Below are 27,009 nucleotides of genomic sequence, written 5' to 3' on the forward strand. Positions count from 1 at the left end.
CCTGCCCCACGCAGTTGTTTATCCTACCCCAGCAGCAATGAGAGGACACATGAACACACAAGTACGCAAGGCAGACAGAACATTGTACTGAGACCCCAGGGGTTACACTAGACTATACACAAGCACTAATACACTTACTGTAAGTGTAGGAGTTGATGACAGTGAAGTAACGTTTGCTTGTAGCTGGACTTTTAATGCATGTGATGTTTGACTCATACAAATACAGCCAGTCAAGACAAACAAACAGTTTGTGTAGAGAAGACAAGTAGATGTGTGAGAGAGAGAGGAAGAAGCACTGATGAGGGGTTGAGTGACAGGGACTTTAATGAAACCCACCAGACACAGTGATGGTCGAGACGCAGCACGCAGACGCCACAGATCCGACAATGTCCTGCCCTTGGCGGCCGCACCACCATGCACACTGGACACCAGTTCCTTTGACTACTTTCCTTCAGCTGCACCCCCGCCTGCTCCGACAATCCTGCACGGTTGGATACCGTCATTGTCGCATCCTTCCTTCCCCCATTGAGGACATGGTTTCTATCTGCCGCAGGGCTGGAGAAAGTCATTGTGCTATGGACAGCCTCTTGGTTTGGCCGCACGATTCCAGGTTCTCTCTTGGTGTGAACAAGGGCTACCAGAGTGAGGATGACCCCTACAGTTACCGCTGCTAGCTGGACAGGGCCAACATCTCCACGGGGAAGCACCTCAGTAATGAATAAGTAGTATGTGTATGCCAGGGAGAATAGGGCCAAAACGTCCGTCCCTTCTTGCGGTGGGTGACGTAGTAGTACCAGAGCACCAGGCCGGGCAGAGCTATCAGGACCACCAAGCCAAGCAGAAAGTGGAAAGCAGCAAGGTGCAGCAGGACAGGGAGAAGAATAAGAGGTGGGATGATGGACAGGTCCACTTTTCGGGCTCCGCCCCACAACCAGGGAAAACGAATCCGGTCTGTGACGACTGCAGCCACCTGTGACAGGGAGTCAGGCTTCTGAGGTTCTCTCTTCAGAAGCCTGTAAAAAAAATTTGCTTCAGTAAAAGTGTTACTGGAAATCCTGACCAACCTTTCTCAATAAATCTCCCACATACAGTAATGTGAAACTGCTGAAACTGATAACATGCCATACAGAACAAGTGCAGCCTTGTGTATTTTCGGTAACTGTAATTAAAACCTGAGCCACAGTCAATATCAGAGAATACTTGTACACTGTTATATTGACAACATGACTAAGCACTTTGACTTGTTCATGAACAGTGACACAGGGACTTGTCATTCTGATGGCACTGACATGTTCGTTGACATATTAACTTTAAGAGATAAACTAAGGATTACAAGCAAGTGCAGGCAATTCACTGTGTGGTGCTGCTTGTACAAACTGGAGAAATGCTCTTACTGTTTCACAAATAACAATGATGATTAAAAAAAAGTACCAAAGCAACCGAGAAAAACTATTTAGCTTTTTTGTCAGTGTCATTATAATTCATTCAGTCACAGTCTGCCGCTGACTCCCTGGCCTTAAGTTTCTCCTAAAAAAAAATGTTGAGACCTACACGGTGATGTGGACAGATTTTAAATTTGGGAAAAAGCATGAACTGCTATTGTTGTCAGCAAAAGTTGAGATAATGTAACTGGTACGGGGAGCACAAAAGCCAAATCACTGTGTCCCTAATTTAATGACTCCACTTTGGATCCAGCGAAATTGTGACCTTTTTTCACTATATTCTGGCAATTTTCAGTCTAAGCGGTTAATAGTGGAACTAATCAAATAAACTGAATGAAAATAAGCATTAGCCTCAGTGTTAAGTCAGTCACTCATGTTAGTGCCCTTCACCTGTCACAGGCATCGTCCAAGTCCTCACAGTCACAGCAGCAGGCTGCGACGTGGCTGCGCTCTCCATGTCGGTTCACATACTCACAGCAGCACAAGGTCTCCTCCTCTTCCTCCGACACCTTGTTGGCTCGCTTTTTCATGTCGGAGAGCCTCCCAACCTATCAGATAGTTAAAAGAAATGAGTATAGCCTTTAACAGAGTTTGTTCAGAGACAAGAAGTGACAGATGGGACACTGGAAGTGACATACAATAAATGAAAATGCCTCTAAAAGCTCACTTTGCTGAAATGACCTTTGCATACAATGGCTGAACAACTGTTTGTATACGTTTTAGATGGAGGAGTGGCTCCAAAGAGAATTCCCCCACTTTGCTTCTCTTTCTTGTTATTTCTGTCTCCCTTTTACATTTTTGTGTCTGTTAGGTATTTTTAGTCAGATAGAAATTGGATAGATACTTTATGTATTAGAAATGATTAGTGGAGATAGGATGTCTAGTTAGACTGTTAAATGCTTAGTCATGCTTATGAGTTTCTACAGGGTACATCTGGTCAAGGATAACTAGAGAGAAGAGTTGATGACTGTCAGCAGACAGGATGTTTAATATTATTATTACGACGTGTATAACTGTAGCCTTAGCCATAATATGTTCTTATGTTTAAGTCACGACATGTTACTAGAACTCGTGTGAGAATGGTTTTAGCTACACACCACTTAACCAACAGACACACACATTCACACATTGATTTGCTTCATGTTTTAATTACTGTTATGGCCAGGTGCAAAGCTGGCACCAGAGACGTCTCGGTTGACGTTGGGTGGCCTGAGTTGCAGGCCCCCTGTGTGTGTGATGCTAATAAGTATGTTAAACTGGCCAGGTGGTCATCTCAGATTGTAGCCCCCGGCCTCTGCAGGACATCCCAAGACAAAGCAAAGCTTGGGATATGTTAAGTGGGTTGAGGTGTGAATGTAAAACAGGTCTCTGTTAAAATGTATATAGGCTGTCTGGTCACAAAGAGATGCAGACATCATGCCTCAACAGAAGTTACAGTATTCAAAGTAAGCAGATTCTACTTGATTCTCATCAATACAATTGTAAGATATATAAGCAAGGAAAATAAATGTATTAAGAATAACCAAAGCTCAGCAGTTCTGGACAATCATCAATACAGCTGTAATATGTATAGACAAGGAAAATAAAGTTATGAAAAGTAACTAAAGGTATGAGAAGTAACTAAAGCTTATAAAGTAACTAGAGCCTCTAAGAATCCAATCTTACACTATGACGCTGTTTTGCATGTCCTTGTGCTCATTTTGGATCACTTTGTGGCTGTGTTGCATTAGTTTTTACTCATTTTGCATCAGTTTGTTGTTGACTGACTTTCCAACAACAAATGCTAACAATTACTTCATACACAATGCTGGTCCAGGTATCCCCTGATCCCTTGGGCCCAGTAGGCTGGTTCAATACGCCATCAAAAAACTCACAGTAAACATCACATAATTAAAATGCATTCTGACAGCTGAACTGACAACTTTAATATTTATATGGGTCAAATTAAGTCTTTGGAAATAATGGCACTAAACGTGCTACAGCGTATCATAAACAGAAGGATAAAGGTTTCAGAAACTGCAGTGGCACAATACAGTTCACCCGTGTACTTAGTAACGTTTTATGTCTTGCTCTCTTGCGTTTGACGGCGTTGATCGTCTCCTGTCAGCCTGTAGTCACCGACTGCGGGTCACAGTTAACCCAGATTTCCACTCACCTGGTCAACACGCCGCCGTTTAACGGAAGCAGTGGCTACACTACGTCAAACAAGGGTTGTGCACAGCACGAAAGACGCACAATAAACTAGAAAGCGCAACTTTAACATAGCTGAACACTGACCTGCTACATTCCGAAGCTTTCAAGTAACCAAATATCGAGTGAACCGGTCTTTCTTCGCTGGCTTCCAAGCGGAAGTCCTATCCGGGATTTCTCGAAGCTACATGACGATCGGTGTGCCGTGGAAGGCACCAGAACAACAGCAGCCGGGGTCAGCTCACCCAAGGCTGGGCTCAGGTGTCCGGGTGGACGAAGAAATCCACACCGGAGATCGGTTTCGTGTTCATGGAAAAACTCCTACAGCTTCACTGCCCCGCAGCTAATCAGACAGTTCCCTCTTGACGTCACACGAGGCAGCCTTTCCCCGCCCAGAACCCGCGTCCAGTCCCGCACCTACAGCACGAACATAGAAACACGCATGGCACATTTAAACTACTGTATAAAATAAATAGTACTCGGATTCTTTACTCAAGTAAAAGTAGCAATATCACAGTGTGAAAATACTCAGCAGTAAAAGTCTTGCATGGAAAATGTTACTAAAAATACAAAATTTACGCCACTTTAAGTACCAAAAGCAAAAATAGTACTTATTCATAACTGCAAATTTTCATTAGCCTAATGTATATTATAGGCTATTGCTGGATTATGTTTGATAAACATTAAAGTGCAATAAAACTCATATTGCTGTACCAGTAAATGGACTACAGTTACATGAATTCATCTGAGAAGTTTATGAAGGAAATATGTCTGTTGGAGCTAACTCATATAGACAAACGCCGCTTTTCTGTAACGAAGTGGTGCTGTACTTTACAACCATCTGTTTTTTAACAGTCAGTTTGAAAAGTAAATGGCAGTTCCTGCTGTCCGATAAACACAGTGTGGTATAAAGTAGTCCATTTCTTGCTGAGATGTAGAGTAGAATCAGACAAAAACAACAAAAAAGAAAAACTCAAGCAGAATTTGCTTACCTCAAAACTCTATTGCATTCGACCACTGGACATTACACTAAAGTATCCCTAAAGCTACACAGTACACAACAGGAGACTTCTTAATATAAACAAACCTTCCTGCATCTACATTAGAATTCCCACTACAGCATAAAGATACTATAGAAGCCATGAAACCCCTCTAGAAATATTTGGGGACAGGATTCAAGTTTAATACGCAAAGACACTCTCACAGTGTTGTATTTCACCTGTGATAAACAAAGGACACTTTTAGCTTTTCATGTCTCGACATGTGATACAGACACTTTAAGGTCACTTGATCTGGAACAATAGGAAATGTGAGATGTTCATCAATAGTGGACATGTAAACAAGCAAGATTCAGCAGCCGTCCCTTAAAATTTTAGGAACAAAAGCATCCATATGAAATAATGTATGACAATATGTCTAAAAATATACAAAGCAATAATCAGTAAATGAGGTCAGTTTGAGGTGATTTAATAACTACAATGACTGAGAAACAAAACTGTGCATTTTGTTTTTAAAATCCAAGGGTGACAGCAACCCTCAGTAAACATCTAACAAAACTGAAGTGAATTGAATTTGTGCGTCACCAACAAGTGATTACGAAAAAAAAAAGAAAAATGACTAGTGTTCCTGTAATTTAGAGCAAACCTGCATCAGGTACCGAGTCCACAGTACTACTACATCTTTAGTGAATTTACTTCAGAATCATATGCATTTAAAATGATACCAAATCAAGTTTTATTCATTGTGGCTCAGTGCAGAAGGGGGGAAGGAAAAAAAGTTTACAAAACTGCTGTTATACATAAGGATCAATTTACTGATCAATTTATGCAACACTTCCTTTAACCAGTTGAGGATACAGCTAGAGGTTATGAATAAAATATCTATTAAATAAGTGGCTTGAAAACAAATATGAAACCCTGTACACCAGATTTGGGTCTTATTTAAAAAAAAAAAAAAAAAGGACAAGGTTAATTTATACCTAATGTTGCAGCCAGTACTGCAGTTTACAAATACAAAATTTTTTTTTACACTTTACCATTTTTATTAAGGGGGGGGGAATCTAAAACTGCCTAATTCACAAGGCACCTGTGCAATGAATAAAATGTGCAAAAAAGTAAATACATCGTTTTAAATAAAATTCACTCCCAACACAACACAAAAGTGAAAATATTTATATTAGTTCATCTGACATGAGGCTCAAATGCCAAAGTCTGAGATCTAAAGGTCATGTTTTTGTCAAGCTAAACCTGTGACTCGTACCAGCCCCAGGTGCCAACAGTAGCACTGACCGTTCTTTCAGCAACCAGTCTGCAGCTTTAAAAACATCCTGGCACCTGATGGCCCCACTACAGGCTTTGGGATGTGTAACCCATGGCAACCAATGCATGTCAGGGACCTGGGGATTTCTTTACTGCAACGTCACTGGACACTAGAGATTTCCTGAGAGGCTGTTCAGTGCTACAATCCTTTTTCCCCTCAACAGGGCTGGAGGCAGGTGCTCTATTGTCAGCAGGTGTGGAGCATCACAGCGGTGCTGCTGTGTGATTGGCCAAGGCGAAGTTCTGCTGCAGCAGCACCAGAGAGTTGCGGAGCTGTGAGGGAAAGAAGTATTTACTCAGCAGAGACAACACCTGCCTTAGAAGAAAATCAACAGCTACAAATCTCTATGTAACTTAAGGTAACACTAGCATGAAACTCCAATTCAATCCACTCTGCTCCACCTAGTGCTCCCTCTCCCAGCCTCACTATGATCTGCTATGCTTGTCAGACATGTCTTTTTGAAATTACAATAAATGAGAAGGCAACAAAACATACTGATCAAGCAGAAATAACTGAAAATTTGTGATTGGTTAGAGAGGTCAATCACAAAACCTTTTAGAAGCCAATATCTCTGCACTGCTGCCAGTGCTGTTCAATGAGTCTGGGTCACAGGAGGCTTCAACAGCACCTCTCCACATTACAATATGTTTGAGTAGATTTCTACAACTAAAATATTTGAAAAACAATATGTTTGAGTAAATTTCTACAACTAAAATATTTGAAAAAGTTACACATTATTGTTTTAATCAAGTAGTAACAGAAGGAAATATCAAGCACCAATAAGGTCCATGATTATTCTACATGTTAAGTGCAATATTTACAAAACGATGTCAAATTTTGAGGTAGAACCAGATTCTCAATGATGCTGTAAGTCCCAGCTTTAAACAAACTGACCTACCTGTTCTAAAAGTCTGATGGAGTCCTGTAGTACAGTTTTTAGCAAGCGCATCTCTTCCCTGGTCCAGTACCCAAATTCCTGTTTGGGACTGTAGTCAGAGGCAAAGCTGTCAAACAGCAAACAAAAGAAATGGCGATGATTCTTACAGCATGTGCACAAAATATATTTACTTTTACTACATCAACATAGACTGTTTATTGTCTGTGGTTTTGCCATCTATGAGCAGAAAGCATACTGTAGAAACAAAGTGAGGGAAATGTAAGAGGTAGTTTAGGAGAAAAAGAGCACTGATGCAAGACAGAACCCCATTTATTGAGGCTGACAAATAGGTAGTTTAAACACTGAGAACAAGAGCTCTCCTATATGTGGGCTGCTTAAACACCACAGAGAAAAAAAAAGGAAGGAAGGAAGAGAGGAAGGAAGACTAACCCCTTTACCCTGTCCACCCATAAGACTACTACTTTGAGTGATCACGACTGAAAGATACTAAATATGCATGTTGCAATTTGCAAAATAATTAAATTTTCTGACCTGGCCTCACTCCTCTCCCTAAGCCGATGCTTTGTGCTCAGGTACATGCGGTGAGTCACATCCTCCATGGCCCACAACTTGAAAAACAGGCCCAGGTTCAGCACCGTCAGAATTAGCAAACTGAAAGAAACAAAGCTCTGACCTTAAAATGACCACTGGTGTGCACAATGGCAAAGAAGAGACACACAAGCTTGGAAGAACCTTGCAAACACCATGAATTACCACACACAACCTTTAGATATAAGCAGAGCCAGTTCTCAGCAGTTTGAAAATACAGGTTTGACTAAAGGACACAATCCAAATCGTTTCACAGGTAACTCACATCACACTCATCGCAGCTATTATCGTATTGGTGTTCCATCTGTATGGGCCATTCATTTCTATGGAGCCTGAAATAGAGTAGGGCAGATCAAATAAATGAATAATTTTAACAAGACATGTGAAAACGAAACCTGGGTTTCAGTCAAACGGAAAATGTTTTGCATTGGTGTACAACATTTTTTTTTCTGGTTCGAAGACACAATGGCATTCAAGGTTTTGAAACAACCTGATGTATGAATGCTGCCGTTTCTGGTGCATCAAATAGTGTATCCTGATAAGATGGTGTCCTATTACTCTGCTCATCCACAATAATAACTCAGCCAATGCATTGCCGAAAAGCTATCATTTGACATAATGACTGGACTGTAAACCATTGTTTTTGAGCCTTTTAAGCATTTTCAAGACTGGAAATAAGATATCCCGGCTCTGTCCTAAAGCCCCTCTAAATCTCTTATTTCAACACGTTATATCTTAGGTTTTGTTATGCTGAACTACTCCTTCAGAGTGATAATCAACAATGTCCTGTACCCATGTGGCCTTCTCTGTGCTGCTCAGGGTTTTGCCCGTACTGCTTGTTGGGTTTCGTGTGGTCGGACAGACTCCGGCTGTAAGTCCGCCTCCTTCTTCGAAGCCCACCCATCTTCCCAGCATCACTGCCCGTTTGATTCATCTCCGCTTCCTCCTCCAGCAGTTCAGCTTCTGCATGGTGTCACCAACAAACAGATGTGAGGCCAAGTCAGGTAGTTTAAGACAATTCAAAGTGCTTCACATAGGCAAACAAACATTAACAATGTTAAAAACAACAAGCATTAAAACCAGAATAAATTCATTTAAGGCAAAAACAGACAAAATCTAAGGTCTGAAATGCAACTACAGAGCAGTTACAAGTTGTAGGTTGCCCCTGAATGTAACACAAAACAAAAGCGCAGCATAGAAACCAATCAGTCCAAGGCACGGGAAAGTTTGGATTTGAAAGTGGCTAGAGTTTGGGCATACTGTCATCAGGAAGTCGCTCCATCTGTGTGCTACACAGTAAGTAATGTGGCTTCACCTGTTTGATTCTGACCCGAGGTTCTGCCAGCTGATTGCTTCCTAAAGATCTAAGGGCCCTGCTGGATTTGTATTCCTCATGATCAGAAATTGATTTTGACTAGGTAAAGCACGAAGTAGGCGGAACATGACACGGTTACATAGCCAGTTTGTAATTTGGTCATAGACAAGTCTCTTGCCGTTCCTTAAATCTGGCGTCGGCCCTTAGCAACAGCAGTTCCCAAATCACATTGTCTTCATTGTATACAACCATTTTATTTCACCATCAGATGTTTGTATTCTTCTGGTTTCATGCCGGTCGCATGATAGATCATCAACGTACCCACTAGCTCCATGTGAATACTCCAGACTATATGCTGCCGTCTTCTCACATGGGCTCATTCTTACACAACATGCATTTTGTACTAGAAAACTGGCCAGGTAAAGTCTGTTTAGCATCAGAGTCAACTGATATGGCACATTTGCGTTCTCACATACAGCTCCTGGGTAATGTCTAGATAATGCCAGTGCGTGTCTGAAAGGGGCTTAACAGTCTTTTTGGGAAAGCCAGACAAAAGACTGTAGTCCACCTTGCTGGAGACGAGGCATGAATGAGTTTCTCTAATCTCTTGTCTGGATGATGTTTGTTGGAGGAAACAGCTCAGATCACAGATAAAATAAACCAAGGGTTAAGGAAAGAAGGGAGGGAGGGATCTGCTCACCACAGTGTGCAGACAAGGCTTTTACTCACCCAGCTGTCTGAAATAATCCTCTATGCCGCTCCAGGTATGCTTGGTAATAAAGGATTTGACCAGACCCCATGGCTGCTTCTTGTACTTCACATCAGTGTAGACCCTAGCAGCACACTGGATGTTTTAAGGATGTTAAAATCAGCATATAAATAGACAATTATAATATCTCACCTTAGTCGACACTTCCGCTTGGAGTTACTTATGATGCAGTATCGATTTTGTGTGTAGAAGTAATCATGGTAGGGAACGTCACGAGTGTACACCTCTGCATCCACGTGGTAATAATGACCATCCTTGGATTCTTTAACTCTCAGATGCTGTACAAAGAGAGGACAAATGAGCCATAATTCACACAAAAATATGCATATTCGTTCAGTCAAGCAGGCAAACACCATTCACAGCCTTGTACACACACCTGGTTCTCTGTAACAGTGGTGAATTTGCCAATCAGAGGGTTGTTGATGGTTATTGTGTATTTCAGAGTGCGCTTCATGTTTCCTGAGGCGTCTTTTTGCCAAGCAGTTATGCTAGTATCTAATAACACAAATGACACACGTCAAAAATGCACTCAGCTTAAATTAGTTTTGGGATAGGCAGAAAAGAAGTGGTCTTACTGCTAATCTTCCTCATGTCCATAAACCTGCGGATGAAGTCAGAATCGGTGAATAACAACTCAAACATTTTGTTGGCGCTGATGTGGAAAACTCTGTTTATATTGAGACGCCCATGCTCCTGGGACAGACCCACTCGCTGCTCCGCTGATGAAAACAAAAGGCCAGAGAAAGAAGAAAATATTCAACCACATGAACACAAAACATAAGTTCCAGCTTTCTTGAGAAACTAGCTTGTGTCCTCTCACATTCCTCGATGCTTTCTGAACTCTGATCTGATAAACCATTTTCATTGGCGTTGAGGTCAAGAGAAAGCGAGGAGCGTTTGGAAACCCGTTCTGGCACAAGACGGTCCACTGAGGGGACAGGACTGCGCCGCTGAGACGGGGTGTTGCGAGAGTCATCCTGCAGGGGGGAAGGGTGGGGGGAAAAAGCTGTAAAAAATGTTTTGTCTATGCTCAAGTGCCACAATCTTAGAAATGCAGTTTTGAATACCGTGTTGGCTGTGTTCTGTGAACCAGGAGAGGACAGCAGGTCTTCCCCTTGAGGTGTTGAGGTCTCTACAGGCCCATGCTCAATCACAGGTAGGCGAAGGGAAGGGGTCTGCTCTAGCCTTCCGAGGCCATCATCACTACTGGGCCTTGCACTCAGACTGCAGACAAACAAGCTGTAAGAACCACTTGGGCACATATTTGTATTTGGAAATAAATACCATATGGCATAACGTGAAAGCAAAATAGCTCATGTACTGTTTTGAACAAGTAGAAATAATTTTGTTGCGCTCACAAGGTTGATGTTTCTTTTTTTACAGTTTCATTTTTTGATTACTTGTGGACATTTTTAAGTTTAAAAGAAGAAGAGAAGGGCAGAGTGTAACAAACAGAGACAATGCTAATTTTTATTTTCAAATACTTGAAATTATTCATTAGTGTTAAATGTTTAAGTTCAGAAAATCTGTCTAATTTGTTATTATTGAATCATTGCGTTTTATCTGATGCAAAAAAAAACAACAACATGATATACATTATACATCAGCTGTCAGGTTCTTCATTCTAAAGATTGGCCTCTGAAGAGCCCATGTCTGTCAACCACCAATGATTACCCCTGTCTTAGGACATCGGAGTACGGGGCTGGGTTTTCACAAGAAAGGTTAAATAGTGGAACATGCGTGGTTTGCAGACTAAGTGGCCTAAGAACCAGTAGCATGCTAAACCTGCCACTGCACAGGTGGCATCAAGTTTTATTTCCATGTATAATAATTGTGTGATTATAGTAGGGGAGGTGCAACGGTGCTTACCTGGTCTGCATGCTTGATTCCGATGATATCTGTAAGCTCTCCATTTCTTCATGGCTCAGCCCCAGGTCTTGTCCATAATGCTGTTTAACCATCTGCCACAACTCCAAGTTGGTCAGAGGCTGAAAGCATAAACAAGGGAGATCAGGACATGGGAAAGAGCACCTGCAGAATCCTCTTCCCGTTATACAAACTCTGCATTCAGCAGATATAGACGCCATAATGTGACCTTAACAAAACAATAGGTGACAGGTAACCTGGAAATTTACTCACAGTATAATAATCTCCAGCAACCAAACAGCTTTTGAACTTTACTGTCTTGGATACGCTACTCGTCTTACATATTTCACTTCATCCTTGGCAAGCAGAAGAAGCTCGTTCACAGAAATATCACAAAAGTAATGAATAGTTGGGGTGAAACATTACTAACTCTGCAGGTGTTCCGAAAACAATACACCACTTTGCTGATCCAAACGGAGTAACGCGATTAAATGGTCTATATTTTGGGCCTGTTTATTCTGACGAGAACGTTTGTTACCAGATGGAACCGCACACGATGTTACAGCCCATTTAAGTTCTAGAGAAAGTGTCATTTGCTTTAACACAAGCTTGACTTACGTGTCACTGGACAGTTCCCCGGAGGAGTGAGAGTTAACTGGCTATCACACAGTGTTCTCTAACCTGGACGCACAGCGCACTCACATTCAGGAAGTGCTGGATTGGCGCGAGCTCAGGGGCGTCAAGACGCGCCGCCCAGATTTACCGAGATAAAGGTAAATAAAAGCTCGTTCTACCTGTATTAAGTCCGGTTTAGTGACCGTTCCTGTGGCCCGAGAAGCTCCTAAGTACTGATGCACGCAAAAATGGCTCAACTCTGACACGAGCCGTGACGTCGACAATGCAAATCAACCCCCGTGGCCACACCTGGGAGGTCAATGAACCTCTGACGAGGACGTTTAAATACAGGTGTTTGTGCTCCAGATCCCACCAGACCCACAGTGGGTAGGCTGCCATAGTGTCTGTCTATAGTAGTACATAGGCAGATATAGGTCAATTAAATAATAACTCCCAGTCGTGCATCATTATAATCCAGAAAAAAGCATTGCTGCATTATTGTCATAATGTGTACCTGACAATCCAGCGTTTTATAATTATTTTACGATAGTTTTATTCTTCATTATCTGTTTACTGCAGTTAAATAAGCACAATTCTCCCTTTTAGCCACCAAATTATATTTTGACGTAAGTCAATCATATTTTTACTGATCATGCTGTCTCTTTTGTATCTAAAGAGCTGCAAAGTAACTAATAAATTACATTTTACCAAAAAAAATCCTTCTGAAATGTGATAGTACCTCTAGAGTAGTACATTTTTAAGTATAGTACATATTAATAAGTATGTCTGATGTCAGAATTCCACTTAAGTATAGGAGCATACTTGTGCATCTTTTTCATAACTGCTGTCTTCCTTTACTCTAAATGACAGTTGCTTTCATTTCTTAAGTGCAAATCAACATCTCAACTGCCTAAAGAGCTTAAACCTCAACATTTTCATTTAAAGTACGTTTATTCTATTACACATTAACAGACATTCCAACTGCTGGGCTTGACCTCAGATAACATTTTAGCTGCTTTCATTCCATACACTTAACAGTGCACCTGATATTGGTTCTTACTGTTCAATTACTTTCAGTAGGTCTGCCTACATATAAACTGACAATTCAATTACTTATGTTGATTTTCAACAATTACACTTCAGCACCTCCCATGAAACACTTAACATTTTAAGGCATTGTTAGGTATTTTTAGTCAGATAGATATTGGATAGATACTTTATGTATTAGAAATGTTTAGTGGAGATAGGATGTCTAGTTAGACTGTTAAATGCTTAGGCATGCTTATGAGTTTCTACAGGATACATCTGGTCAAGGATAACTAGAGAGAAGAGTTGATGACTGTCAGCAGACAGGGTGTTTAATATTATTATTATGACGTGTATAACTGTAGCCTTAGCCATAATATGTTCTTATGTTTATTATCATGGTATGTTACTAGAGGTCGTGAGAATGTTTTTAGCTACACACCACTTAATCAACAAACACACACACACACACACACACACACACACACACACACACACATTGATTTACTTCATGTTTTGACTACTGCTATGGCCAGCTGCAAAGCTGGCAACAGAGACGTCTCGGTTGACGTTTCTGTGTAGTATGGGGCTAGCCCAACCGAGGGGATATAATGTATAGGCCTGGTGGGTTCAGGGTCTTTCATCTTACATCTGCCTGTGAGCAGGATGGAGGTGCAAGATACCTGAGTGTGTAATGTTAATTTTACCTGTGATCCTTTGAATAAATCAGCAATGTTTTGAAGTTACTTGGACTGTCTCGTCTCTCAGAGTTAGCAATGGTAACAAGAACCAAAGACCAACAGCATTTACAATGTTTATACATGCAATTTTCAGTGCAAACAAGCAAACCTTTTGCTTTCTAGTATATTATTTATTTACTTTTACAGTGCAAAGAATTGGGTAAAAGCTTAGCTGGACTCTAATGTGTTTATTTTTAACTAGATCCTTGTCAAGCAGTACATGGAATAATAAACAAAAGCTTGTGTCTGTTGGACCCGTGAATAAACCCTGTTTCTGTGTGCAGATCTTTACCCTGCATGCAATAGCAGAGCAACACCGATAACCTCAGAGTGATTAAACAATGCTGCAAACCAAGTTAACGTGACAGACCTCCCGGTGTGCCGGGAGGCATGTAGTCACGGCAGTCAAGGTACGCAACAGCAAGTACACGCTGTACTGTTAACAGCTGTTTGTGATCAGCTGGCAGGAACAGGTTCTGCTGTTTATTAGGGGAGTGTTGTGATTGAAACCGTAGGAGGTTTCAGCAGGTGAGAGGAGCAGGGCCTTACCTTGTCTAAAAGTGCGTTTTGCCACATACGGAAAAAACCCAGATAACTTTTCTCTCTTGCTGCGAAGGAAGTGAAGAAGTACTGCAGATGAAGAGATAAACAACAATAAACGATGTGTTTATCAAATGTGAAATAAACCGTGATTGACTCATCTCACACAATATACCTTCTCTGTGTTCGTGCAGATCTGGATAGCATTAGGAATCCATCGAGCTGTTTTCTCTCTGGTCATAGATATGATGTCTTTAAGGGACAGTGCAATCTATAAAAAGGGTGAAAGGCTGCAGCAGTTTGTTGCACACAAGCTAATCAAAGAAAAATCCACCTTTAGACACAATGACACCATCAGATACATCCTCCTACACACAGGAGTGATTCGGTGATGACACCTTGCATTGACTTAGCAACTCTCAAGAAGAGGCGTGAGCCTACTGCTCCCAGCAATGAGTTTATTAGGGATTGTTGCATTATCATATGGTTGCAACAGCTGTAACATTTAGAGTACTGCATTTACATGTTTGTCTTCTCCAAATGACCCTTTTGAGTGTTTCGTGTACAGACACAAATATGTAAGCTACACTGCCCGGCCACTGTAATACTGGCGTGACTCTGTAGTAAAATTCTGTGATTAACCCATTTTAAAGATACTTTTACAAAGTTTAAATATATATTTATAAGATAATAAAACTTACATTGTACTACAATATAATCTTACCTTATACTACTATATTTTGTTGATTAGTTAATGTTACATTCATGAATAGTCAGTGTACTAACTCCTCCTTCCTGCAGTCCTCCTCCACCATCTCTTTACCTTCGTACCCCGAAACACATTGCTGTAGAAACAGAGCCAGTTCTGTGAGAGGTAGAGCCGTCCATGGAGGAAGATGTCCCGCTGGAGGGCACATGGGTAGTCTGAGGGAAAATGTACATACAGTAGGTTTGCTGAAGCTAGCAAATCATCCACACAAATGAGTGTGCCCCAGGTGTGACATGCTATATTTATAAAACAGGTCACTATAGTAAGATATTGCTGTGTACTGTAGTTATTTACACTTCCAGTTGTGTGTATGTATAGACAGCAATGCCTATGTATAATTTTGTGGATCGACTAAAAATTCAAGTTTATGGGCATAGGTTTAATTGGAACAGAGGTTTTTAATCAAATTAATTTTTCAAAGCAGATATTTAGATTTGTCACAGAGGGCACGGGTTTTTTTCTGTTTTCTTAAATGAAAAACTCTGTTTTAGTATTTTCAGGATTTCAGCTCAAGCGAATTTTCCACTGAATGATGCATCATGTTTTACAAACTGTCTACATGATTTGAATGTAAAATCTTATTCAAAATAACTAGTAACTATTGGGAAAACATAGTAAAAAAAAAACTGGAGTCCAACCTTTGGTTTCCAGTGACACACCCTACAGGGTGATTAATTAACATGATTACATCTCATCATGACCTCTTATGAGAAGCAGCCTCACCCTGTATGAGTCTCTCGGACTCTGGAAGCTCTTTGAACAACTTCTTAAACTCATCAGACCTCAGTTTGTAGGTTGACAGAGTAGTCTGAGGTGCCGCAACACACAGCGCCTTAGGATCAGAGCTCTGTTGGAGAAGACCAGAATGCTACTGGAGCTGAGACAGTGTTGCAGGATTTATAAAGCTACTTGTTTTGTCTTTGTGTAGCAAACAAGAACAAATGATAAGCTGTGTCAAATTCTGACCGGAGGTTAGCAGAGGCAGACAGACAGAAGACTGAGAAAGAAATTTAAGAAACATCTCCACTGATTTTGAGCAGACAGTAAACAGTGTTATTGGCCTTTTGGGCTTTGCATCAGAGAGGCAACAGCAGTCCCACTTGTGTGAGGTGAAACATGGTGTAATGAGGCTGAACAAACAAGAGAGCAGTCAAAGGCTTTCCATTTTATAGTTTAGTGTATATGTAAGTTATACTAGAACTAGATCTAACAGTCTAAATGCCGCATACAAGCAGAATAGTCAGTTTCATTAATGTAGCAGTAGCTTTGTTTTAATTGGGACCTGATATGTTTAGTTGTCTTACCTCTTCTTCTTCAGAGGTCCACCTGACATCCACAAAGGATGTTGTTTCATCTGTGATGTCATCACTGGCCACCCCTGACCGGTTGGATAACTGGTCCATTTGCTCTGCTGCTCTGCTCAGATAAAAAAAAATATATGTAAATATATGATTATTTCAACTTTGCTACAGATTAGCAGGATAAATTCGACATTATTCAAACTCCAATCTCCCCAGTGGTGTCGCAAAGACAAACTGAAAGAAAAAAATAACTTGTGTGTCTTTTGAGAGTTGAACTTTAAGCACATGATCTGAACCTTGGCAGTAAATATAATCAAACAGGGATATCCAGCAGCCCAAGGGAAGTCATTATCACTGCAACAGAACTGGTTTGACAGGGAGGGCTGTACTAAGGGAGTGTATTCAGGCTACTAAACAGACTATATATACTGTATATATATATATATATGATATATTCTCAAACAAACATGGTAAAGTGGAAAAATGTCAAATAATTGAAAGAATCGAGCAAAGAATCGTTACAAAGAGTAAACATTAAAAGAAATTTAACAGATTTGTATAAAATGGTAGGGGCCAAATGTCACCTACACATGCTCTCCTCTTTTTTCTGTTCACTGTTAAGATTGTACTGGCTGACATAAACTATTAGTTGACATGGATGTTCTTGTTAAACAACACCACTATGACAATAGGCTACTATCAGATATGTAAAGCTGTAAGCTTGGTTAAATACTTTTATACACAATCCCATAAGTGCCCATGTCTCCACATGCAGGAAAACGACAGTCTCTTACCTGACACGTAGTGAACCCAGGATTTCTGTTGTCTATGTGCGACAAAGTTTAAAACAAAACTAAACAAAACCAAGAAAGCACCAGTGTGTTCAACACAGCTCTGAGGCCATTAACAAGTGAAGTATGTTTTCCTTTTGTCTTGTTGCAGGTGCATCTCATCCAGGTAGGGGAACATACCTTAAGGGAGTCGTCACCTCAGTGGTGATGCTCATTGGTTTTTACATAACCAAGGCTCCAAAAAGGCTCCCTTCACTGATTCAGCAGTCCACCCAAAGAATTTGGATGTAATAACAGCCATGTGCTTTTGAATCCAAGTAATCAGGTGAGCAACTACTGCAGGTAATGTCTTTTTTGCAAGCACTAAAACAAGCTGGCCTTTAAAAAAATAAAAAATAAAATAATAATAAAAAAACCCCCCCCACACACACTCACAATTAAAGTACTTAAAGTTATTGTTACTAACAAACAAGCAAACAAACATTCTATGGGCAGGGTGCCAGTGCTATGCAGAAAGACCAGTTCAACAGCATCATCAGGAACTATGACATCAAACAGGTGAACACACACAATTCTTTTTCTCCACATTTTAATTCATTGGGAGTAACATGACAAAAAGCGTTGGACAGCATAGTGTTGTAATCCGACTCTTACACATTCACACAGCAAAGTACACAACACTGCACAACGTGAAACACAACCATAAAAACAGAAAGAAAGAACTAAGCCATTACATCAAAATGCCGACAATAAATAGACTGATCTTATTAAATTTATATTCAATACTCTTCTGTACAGATGGTCTGAATTACAATATATCAACCAAACAATCCTCTTCAGGCAGAGCGGCACAGCTACACACCAAAATAGAAAAGAAATGGGGTGAAGAGATTCCTCTTTCATACACACTCACATTCAGTGACCATGCAGAGGATTCAGAGCAAACCTACTTGAGGCAACAAAAATTAATACAGTACATCCTTCTCTTTTCCTTCCACATGAAATTGCATACACACACATCACGCACAAACACTCAAAGAGGAGCACATGGGTTTCGGGAGTACGACAAGGTGGAATGTGAGTCTGCGGTGGAGGGGGCAGAGATGAAAACTGGAATGACTGCGAGTGGTGGGTGCCTATTCTTCCAACGTACGGAAGGCGTTCTGCATGTCCTCCAACAGCTGAGCATACTCAGCCTTGATCTTGGCCTCACCGTCCTTCACTGGGTCCTGTACAGACAGAAATACACTTACAAACTGAACACAAAACCAATGTCCAATTGGATTCAAGGATAAACTGATTAGATTTCCCCTACATACAGACAGCTATATACTGCAACTTGACTTGGTGGCAGACGCATACAACCATGTGGCAGTAATTTGAGGATTTTTTTGTTCAATGAATCCTGATCTGTCAGTTTAATATCAACCTGAGAACCACTAAGTTGACACTAGGGATGTAACGATACCAAATACTCATGGTATGATACTGCCACAATAAAAAGTCCACAATACAATATTTGTCACAATATTAAAAATATGAAGGAAAAAAGAGAAATATATCAACATTTTTGTATGATTTTTAACAACTGACCAGTTTATACAACTGCAAAACAAAAAATACTGCACCTTGAATTTCATTGAGGTGATCCTGTAAAGGATTTCTCCCATGTGCTCCCTGATCATGGCCCACGTGATCTTGTTATCACTCTGAGCTGTGGACTCCACCGCGTGCCGTGCCATGTCATAGAAAGAGATCATGTTGGAAAGAATGCCCACTGTCTTATAGAAGGGACAGAACCTGAAGAGACACAAAGACATCATAGTGTTTATCAGAGGTTAATAGATTAGATCAGTAATCTGTTCAAACACTTAAAACCACTGACATGCACAGAAAATACCCAAAAGTGGAGTATCACCTTCACTCTCAAGCCGTCCAACATCTGTTTGAAGTCTGGTCAATAACTAACTAAAAATGAGTGAGTATGTGTGGTTCAGTGTTACGTTACCTGTCGTAAGCAGTGTAACCGTTCTGCTGGAGGAAGTCATCTTTGATCAGTTTGGCTACTTCCAGGGTGATTTTATCTGTTTCAGCCAGTGATGCCTGTTAACAGAGGTATACAGTCAGGTGAGGAGGGGTTAAGCGACATTAGTGATTTATTCATAAAATAACAAAAACAAAGAAAAACCTAACTTCTGTGAGGTATTTGAACAAGTAAATATAGAATATGTTTCAAACTTTGAACTTTATCGCATGACACTGTAAAGATAAAATCACTGCTCAGCCAAAGATGAAACTGCCGCTGCCAGCTTGGTGCTGAATTACCTTTCCAACAAGTTGCACAATCTCAGCCAGGTCCTCCTCTTCCTGCAAGATCTCCTTGGCCTTGGTACGCAGGGGCACAAACTCTGGGAAGTGCTTGTCATAATATTCATCTAGAGCACGAGTGTATTTACTGTAGCTGATCAGCCAGTTCACAGAAGGGAAGTGCTTCCGCTGAGCCAGCTTCTTATCCAGACCCCAGAATACCTGAGAAAGGCACATCATAAAGCATCTTCAACAAAGCCCATTTATTTTATTAGGCGACAGTGGGATCACAATTTCATATTTACCTGGACAATACCAAGAGTGGCTGAAGTAACAGGGTCAGAGAAGTCACCACCAGGAGGCGATACACTGAAAGAAGAACAGACATTTTAATTTGACACCTTTAACAGTCTACAACATGTGCAGAGAATTGTCTCCATCTAGTGATACAAAGCTGTACTCACGCTCCTACAATACTGACGCTGCCCTCCCTCTCAGGGTTGCCCAGACATTTCACCCTGCCGGCACGCTCGTAGAAGGAAGCGAGACGAGCACCGAGGTAGGCAGGGTAACCGCTGTCTGTGGGTAGAGAATATCATTTTTACACACAGCCCTCCTGCTTTCTAGTGGGTTACAATAAGACATAACACTTTTGAACACTCCCACAATTCTGGCTTTCTCTTTGAAAATAAAGCAGTACTAGTCTCCCTTACAGGAAGCTCAAGCATTAAAATTTGAAACAAACAGTGGCCTATTGGTGCATTCAGCTGATAGATGGTCTTCATATTTCAGCAGAGATCTACATACCTGTATTAGGATTTAGTGCAGTCAGATGACCATGACTATTCATTTAAATCTACTCTATTTCTTTTCAGCCACTAGAGGGTTTAGCGAAACAAATAAACCAACACCATAAGCAGCTTTTACACAAGGGCTGTGAGCAGCAAACTGTCATGGAGGGGGCAGAATAGATGAAAGACACCACATCCTTATCAAATACATTTGTATATTTTGAAGGTCATAACTGAATTCGGCCACTCAAAATCCAAAAATCTGCCCATTTCAATTCGGAGGCCGAAAACTAGCTCTAGCTTAGTTTGCAAAAGTTGCATATTGTAGCTGTTCGGTTTTCAAAGTCATTGCCAAATTTCTTTGCTTCCTTGTTAGGATGAGCAGGAGGTTACACACGTTTTGTGAAATTCACAGATTCACTGCTGCGTCCTTTCACAAAGCAGAAATTGATCAATGAAAGCTTGTACAAAATGCTTTTCTCATTTCCTGTAACGCAGTGTGATATTTGAGCAGGTTACATGATTTGAATTTAACGTCTGATGCTCATGATGCCACGTTAAGAAACGTAAACTAGCAAATAACATTAGTGGCTTTTTTGCATCACCCAGTACCGGAAACACAGTACATAAACTGCCATCAGCTTTCATGAGAATCTCAAAATTTACCAGCAGGCATCTCAGCCAGACGGCCAGAAATTTCCCTGAGAGCCTCAGCCCAGCGAGAGGTGGAGTCAGCCATCATGCTCACATTGTATCCCATGTCTCTGAAGTACTCAGACAGTGTGATTCCTGGCGAAACAAACTCAGTTAGTACACACTACTCATGTAAGATAATCTACACATACTCACAGTAAACCAATAGGCTGGTCACTGGTTTAATTGTATACTCGAATGTATTTCAAACCGGTGACAGTCACCTGTGTAAATGGAGGCTTCTCTAGCAGCTACAGGCATGTTGGAGGTGTTGGCCACCAGTGCTGTTCTCTTCATGATGCTCTCTGTCTTCCCATCAACTTCCATGGTTAGCTGTCAGCCAGACGACATGGTTAGTCACCCCAAACAAATTTAAGTCGCTCACATTGTGATGTAAAATGCCAATACGTATAATCAATACCCACCTCAGGGAAGTCCCGCAATACTTCTGACATCTCATTACCACGCTCCCCGCAGCCTACGTAGATGATGACATTACTGTTAGAGTACTTGGACAGGGACTGGGAGATGACAGTCTTTCCACACCCAAAGGCTCCTGGGATGGCTGTGGTTCCTCCCTGTACACATCTTCACAAAGAGAAGAGAAAAAAAAAATCCTCTAGGACATTTGTACTATGTCTTGAGTAAAAATTGTTAAAATGGAGGACATAGGACTCACGGAAAAAGGGCGTCCAGCACTCTCTGTCCAGTCAGCAGTGGGTGATTGGCAGGTAACTTCTCTGTGACAGGCCGCACTTGTCTGACAGGCCACACTTGCACCATGGTGAACTTCTCCTTCACTCCCTCGAACTCGAGCTCCATCACGACATCCTGACAGAGGCACACACAACATAAACATAAAGCAAATGGCCAGCAGTTGTATTTAAAGCTCAACCTCAGGTGGAAGTGTGTTGAACCCACGGTGATGTCGTAGGTTCCAGGAGGAGCCACGTAAGTCACGGTGCCTCTGTTTTTGGGGGGCAGCATGATCTTGTGCTTGATGAGGGAGTTCTCGTACACCATGCCGTAGATGTCTCCTCCTGTGATATGACTGCCAGCCTAACAGTGAGAAAAAAAAGAGACATGACATACCATAAATTTATCTGAGGATTTGAACATATCAAGAAGTTTTGATGTCTGCGCAGAGACACACCCGCAGGCTCTTGCTGGGACAAAACTCCCACTTGAGGTCTCGGTTCAGGGCTCCAATGTTAACACCTCTGGGGATGTAGATGCTTTGTGTGAGGTCATTGATGTCTTTGAGGGGCCGCTGGATACCGTCAAAGATGGACCCCATAATTCCTGGACCCAACTCCACAGAAAGAGGTTTCCCTGTTCTTAGCACAGGATCTCCAACAGACACACCAGCTGTGCTGAAGCTGAGGAAAACCCAGCAGAGTTTGGATAGGATACAGTTTCTAATATAAAACAGAGAATATGGTAAATGAGGTAGGTAAACATAACTTTCTTATGTAATGAAAAATCTAAAATGAGATTAGTGCAACAAAAATATAGTATAGCTCAGTGTTTTTGAAAACAAGTTTGGTTTAAATCATTTGAAGCACAATAGAGAAAAATCTCCTTAGTTGCTTATATATTATATACTATAAGTTTGTCGGATCCAGATTGGGTTTGAACACCACACAATCAGGCACGGATAGGGTTCAGACAAAATTCTGAGGCTCGATCCATGGTCTACAGCCACCATTTTTTTGGATATTGAAGTGTTTTATGTTTTGTTTCTGGGGTCTTTCTGTGGATTTCCTTTGAGTAGCACTTCTTTTTTGTGTTTGGCTGCTCCTGTTTGTGATCAGCAGTATATATTTTGAATGAACATAGCTTGGCAAAGAAGTTTCCCAAAAGGATACATGTCTCCTCATAGACCTGGATGGTGGCCATGTCTCCCTCCAGCCTGATAATCTCTCCTACCAGTTCACTGTGGCCGACACGGACAAGCTCATACATGGCTGCTCCTGCCATGGCTGTGGCTGTCACCACTTGAAATACAAACAAGGTAAACAATAAGACTGAATGCAGTTAAACAATCAAACCCAGTGAAGACAAAGGGCAGTAGCTGTACGAGTCTCTCTTCTTTTTTTCTACAGTCTCAGCTAAAATATTGTTGGTAGAAACTATGCTTAATGTCAGTTATATAAAAACTTATCTTTGATCATGAAAATATGCCACAAACCTAGAAGCCAATAGAGAGAGTGAGACATGCATGATGAACAGGGGGTAATGTAGCAACCCAATGTCTTGTACTTCTTACCAACTTCGAACAGCACAACAAACATTTGGGCCTAACCTGCTGCAAATTTAAGGCTTGTATGATAATGCTGTGCTTCAAGTGCAAAGTGAAGAAAGAGTTTGATAGTGTTGACGGTGTTTATGCATTTATGGTGGCCAACCTGGTCCGGAGACACCATGAACGTATCCAAACTGGCTCTCTCTCTCCTCGTCCCTGATCTTAGGCAGCTTGGACATGTCCATCTTCACTGGTTTGTTAGTCTAACTGTAGGAAGAGCAGAGAATGGACAAATAACGTGAGGGAGCCATGAAGGAAAGGAGGTAATGAACCAGAGGACTGCAGGAGAGGCAGGATCACTTTCAACAACATAAGCTCTACATAATGAAGGATTTTATTACCAGCTGAAGGTTAGCTGTTGGCAACAGTAGCGATTTCTGCTGTTACATTAGACTGCACATTGTTACACACCTGTTTTAGGACTGAGCCAGCAGTGACCGGGTTAATAGAAGAATTAAAATCAACCTACTTCACGACAGAGAGAGAGAAATTAGGCTTGAAATGATTTGACTAGGGTCTCGGGCTGGATTCTAACAAGTGACAACGTGGCCAGATGGCTGATGGCTGTCTTGGTTCTGTACCAGCAACAAATTGTGTGTAACATACTCGGCCAAATAAAGGTGATTATCCTATGATTATTATAATATTATTTTGCATCACAATAATGCACATATTATCTCAATACTGTGGGTCTGAGCTAGATCTCTGGTAAAGTGATCCATCAGAGGCGGCCACATATCCATAAAGCTGTTGTCTTGTCCCTTTAACTTGGCACCGATCCTTTCCTTTTTTAGAAGGTAGACCTAAGAGAAATTGTCCTGGATTTTTACAAATCCTGTGTTTTAACATTGTCAAGGTGGCTTTTTACAACAGACTTAGACCAAAACACATTTTTCTAAACAAAAAAGCAGATAAAAGAAAAGAAAAAAATAGAAAAGAAAAGAAAAGGAGGTTAATTAAAGCCAATCTATAGACAAATCTTTGATGCCACCGAGGAATCTGTCAGGAAAATGCAGCTATATCACTGCTCATGACTCTGAATTTCTCAGCGTTACAGAGACTCATCTAAGCCGCCCTCCTCCTCGGCTCCAAACACACCTAAGTGCTACAGTCGGTCAATATGATGTGTCTGGCTAACATTAGAGGGGAATCCCACAGAGCAACATGTTCCGGTTTTCCTTTCACATATATACAAAAAATTCAAACATGCTCCATTTTTATATGAAGGAATACAACTGACTTCCATAGGGATATCTTTGAATTAAGGATTCATATCTTTTCTACCTCTTTTTTCTGTCATATTTATATCACATATGTGCTAGATACTACAGTATACATTTTGGCTACAGGCAGAAGTTAAACAAACACATGGTGTCACCACTTGTGACAGAAACCCATCCCCCCAGAGAGCTCAGTGCAGATGTTGTGCAGAGCAGCTTGATCTGCAATGTATCAGACACAGCAGATCCAGTCAGCATGCTCATTCTGCCTTCAGTTATAAATATACATATGACAATCATATCATACACACACACACACACACACACACTTCATCCATGCCCTTTTCTTGTCCTTCCCACTCATACACAGATCTTCCTGTTACGCCACACAGCTTGTTTGGCCATGTTTGCAGAAATAAAGCAGCTCCACCAAAAGGCCAACGGCAGGAATGAAATCTAGAAAGGCTTCACTCAGCTTCTCTGTGACGTTATTTAGTTTGAAAACAAACACCAAAAACATAGAAATGCCACTTATTTTGAATAAATAATTATTGGCAAGTTTATCTCAAAGACAAATTGAGGACAGCTGGAACATTCACAATTATGACTGGACAATTACGGCATGAATGCTTTTTAACAAGCTGGAGCAGCTGGAAAATAAGGTCTATTGCTCTAATGACTAATTTATATGAGATCACAAATTCTATCTACCTGCTTGATTAATGAAAATTCTACAGATCAAACCAGAATTACAAATAAACCTTTTAAAAACATGTAATGACAGTGATATTACAATAATTGTTATATGCTTGTTTTAAAGTAGCTGAGGTCAGATTGTCTTGTAATGAATACTACTTTTGTTCTTAACTTCCAGATAAGAGTTACTGACAAAGAATTTAACAAAAATGACACCAGTCATATGATCCTGACACATGACTGACCCACAGTGTGAGGCTGATGAAGGAAGTGGAAAACTAGCATGGTGCAAAACTGGGAAGTACAAATTATAACAGTTTGTGGAAACACCGCAGTTCTCAATAGAATGTGGGCAATGGGCTTACTTCATTATCTACTAATCACCATAGATGTTATATTGGCTAATTTATGAACAATAGTTTTAAAAGAAGGCTAGAATGAGGTCCTACTGACATTAAATTTAAAATGAAAGAACGGAAACAAAACAGCTTGTACACCAGGAAGAGACAATTGTGCAGTACCTACAATGCAAACCAAATGTAGTTAACAATGAGAAGAGGCATATACATATAGCTACATGGTGTCTGTGCAAAATTAGGAAAAGAAATGCAAGTGACATAACCACGCAAAGCGTCAAAGAAATGTTACATGCAAGTGACATAACCACGCAAAGCGTCTTGTCCCACTGATGTGAATTACAAACCTACCTACAGTAATGCACACAGATGTCCAAAACAGTTCAGCTAAATTACATTACAGACTCCCGTGGCAACAGAAGTGATTCAATGAATTACCCGGTAGCCTGCATACGCTGGTAGCACGGTGCTGTGCCATTGCTTTGAACCTGATCCCAGTGCACGATACCCTTATTGACATCTTTCCTCGAAACTACTCTAGTGACACAGCAGTGAGGGTCTAAAATCGTAAATAAACCTGCTATTTCAACTCAATCCCACTTTGTCTTAAAAAGAACAACAACGCTAGCTAGCCCCGTAGGTTATTCGTGATTATAAAAACGATAGCATGTCTGGTTTCTTGGCCTGGCTGAAAATTGCTTGCTCGACCGTTTTGGGGGAATGAGATAGCAAAAATGAATGTATTGTCAACACACAAGTAAATGCTGGTTTATAATATCTCAGTTGTACAGAATGCAATATTTACCGCCTGGTTGTGAGATGGTGGTTTTCCTTCTTGCCTCGAGAGAGAAGCGATGGGTGCTACAATGCGTGATAGCGCAGAAACATCAGCTGACTTCATTCACTCGCTGCTCGATTTTAATGCAGGACCCTGAAACTGCCGCCATTTTGGCTCCGCCCTCCAACATCCGCCATTTTGGCTCAATTGGGCTACAGTAAAAATTTTCAAGTGAAGAAATACTGGCGTAAATAAATGTAAATGGAGTAAAAGGCAAACTTATTTAGATGCGTTTAGGCACGAAATATCTACATTTACGAAATCCCTGGGCTGCATGAGTGTTAAAGGAGCCCGAGGTCTTTTGTCTACAATTGCACGATTAGATTTATTGTAAGTCCCTGGCTATATGTTTTAATGTATTTATTTGTTTTATTTATTTATTTTTTGTTCTCTCTCTTCAATTGATTAATTTGTTTTGTTCAGCTATTGAGGTGTATGATGTGTTGCTCGGTTCTATATGGGTTCTGTAGACAATTTTACTTAATTGCCTTGTATGTTTGTAAATATGATGTTCAATAAAATAAACAAACAAACAAAAAAAACACTGGTGATCGATCTAGTGTCAGTGAGTATTTTAATACCAGACACGGGCCCAGGGGTGTAAGCGGTAATATTTAAGGGATTACTTTAATTA

At 40.8% G+C, this 27,009-nt stretch overlaps 3 protein-coding genes across 3 annotated transcripts in view; all 3 read right to left on the reverse strand.

Annotated features, from left to right (window-relative positions):
• zdhhc23b (zDHHC palmitoyltransferase 23b) overlaps positions 1-5,998 on the reverse strand; it is a 7,772-nt gene extending 1,774 nt beyond the window's left edge. Inside the window, 6 exon segments of the mRNA XM_020599960.1 lie at positions 1-23; positions 337-757; positions 760-1,013; positions 1,833-1,990; positions 3,720-4,049; positions 5,921-5,998. The exon segment at positions 1-23 is cut by the window's left edge and continues 97 nt beyond it. Coding sequence (XP_020455616.1) covers positions 1-23; positions 337-757; positions 760-1,013; positions 1,833-1,972 — 838 coding nt within the window. The 5' untranslated portion in view covers positions 1,973-1,990; positions 3,720-4,049; positions 5,921-5,998.
• gramd1c (GRAM domain containing 1c) lies at positions 5,897-16,480 on the reverse strand. Its single transcript, XM_020599977.1, has 17 exons — positions 16,382-16,480; positions 15,801-15,924; positions 15,132-15,232; positions 14,484-14,579; positions 14,318-14,398; positions 11,391-11,509; positions 10,589-10,745; positions 10,342-10,498; positions 10,097-10,240; positions 9,898-10,016; positions 9,654-9,799; positions 9,482-9,585; positions 8,230-8,400; positions 7,703-7,769; positions 7,381-7,500; positions 6,850-6,955; positions 5,897-6,223 (listed from the first exon to the last, which is right to left on the reverse strand). Exons 1-17 carry the CDS (start codon positions 16,478-16,480, stop codon positions 6,155-6,157), a joined length of 1,980 nt encoding a protein of 659 aa, XP_020455633.1. The 3' UTR covers positions 5,897-6,154.
• Positions 16,481-17,744: 1,264 nt separating this feature from the next.
• atp6v1ab (ATPase H+ transporting V1 subunit Ab) lies at positions 17,745-26,492 on the reverse strand. The gene is made up of 15 exons (XM_020600054.1): positions 26,343-26,492; positions 23,369-23,472; positions 22,829-22,957; positions 22,114-22,328; positions 21,882-22,019; positions 21,640-21,791; positions 21,386-21,548; positions 21,185-21,293; positions 20,934-21,056; positions 19,941-20,055; positions 19,782-19,845; positions 19,495-19,698; positions 19,178-19,272; positions 18,798-18,969; positions 17,745-18,398 (listed from the first exon to the last, which is right to left on the reverse strand). Exons 2-15 carry the CDS (start codon positions 23,448-23,450, stop codon positions 18,306-18,308), a joined length of 1,854 nt encoding a protein of 617 aa, XP_020455710.1. The 5' UTR covers positions 23,451-23,472; positions 26,343-26,492; the 3' UTR covers positions 17,745-18,305.
• Between the last annotated feature and the right edge of the window lie 517 nt (positions 26,493-27,009).

Source organism: Monopterus albus, unplaced genomic scaffold (genome assembly GCF_001952655.1).
Source record: "Monopterus albus unplaced genomic scaffold, M_albus_1.0 scaffold44.1, whole genome shotgun sequence".
Lineage (NCBI taxonomy): Eukaryota > Metazoa > Chordata > Actinopteri > Synbranchiformes > Synbranchidae > Monopterus > Monopterus albus.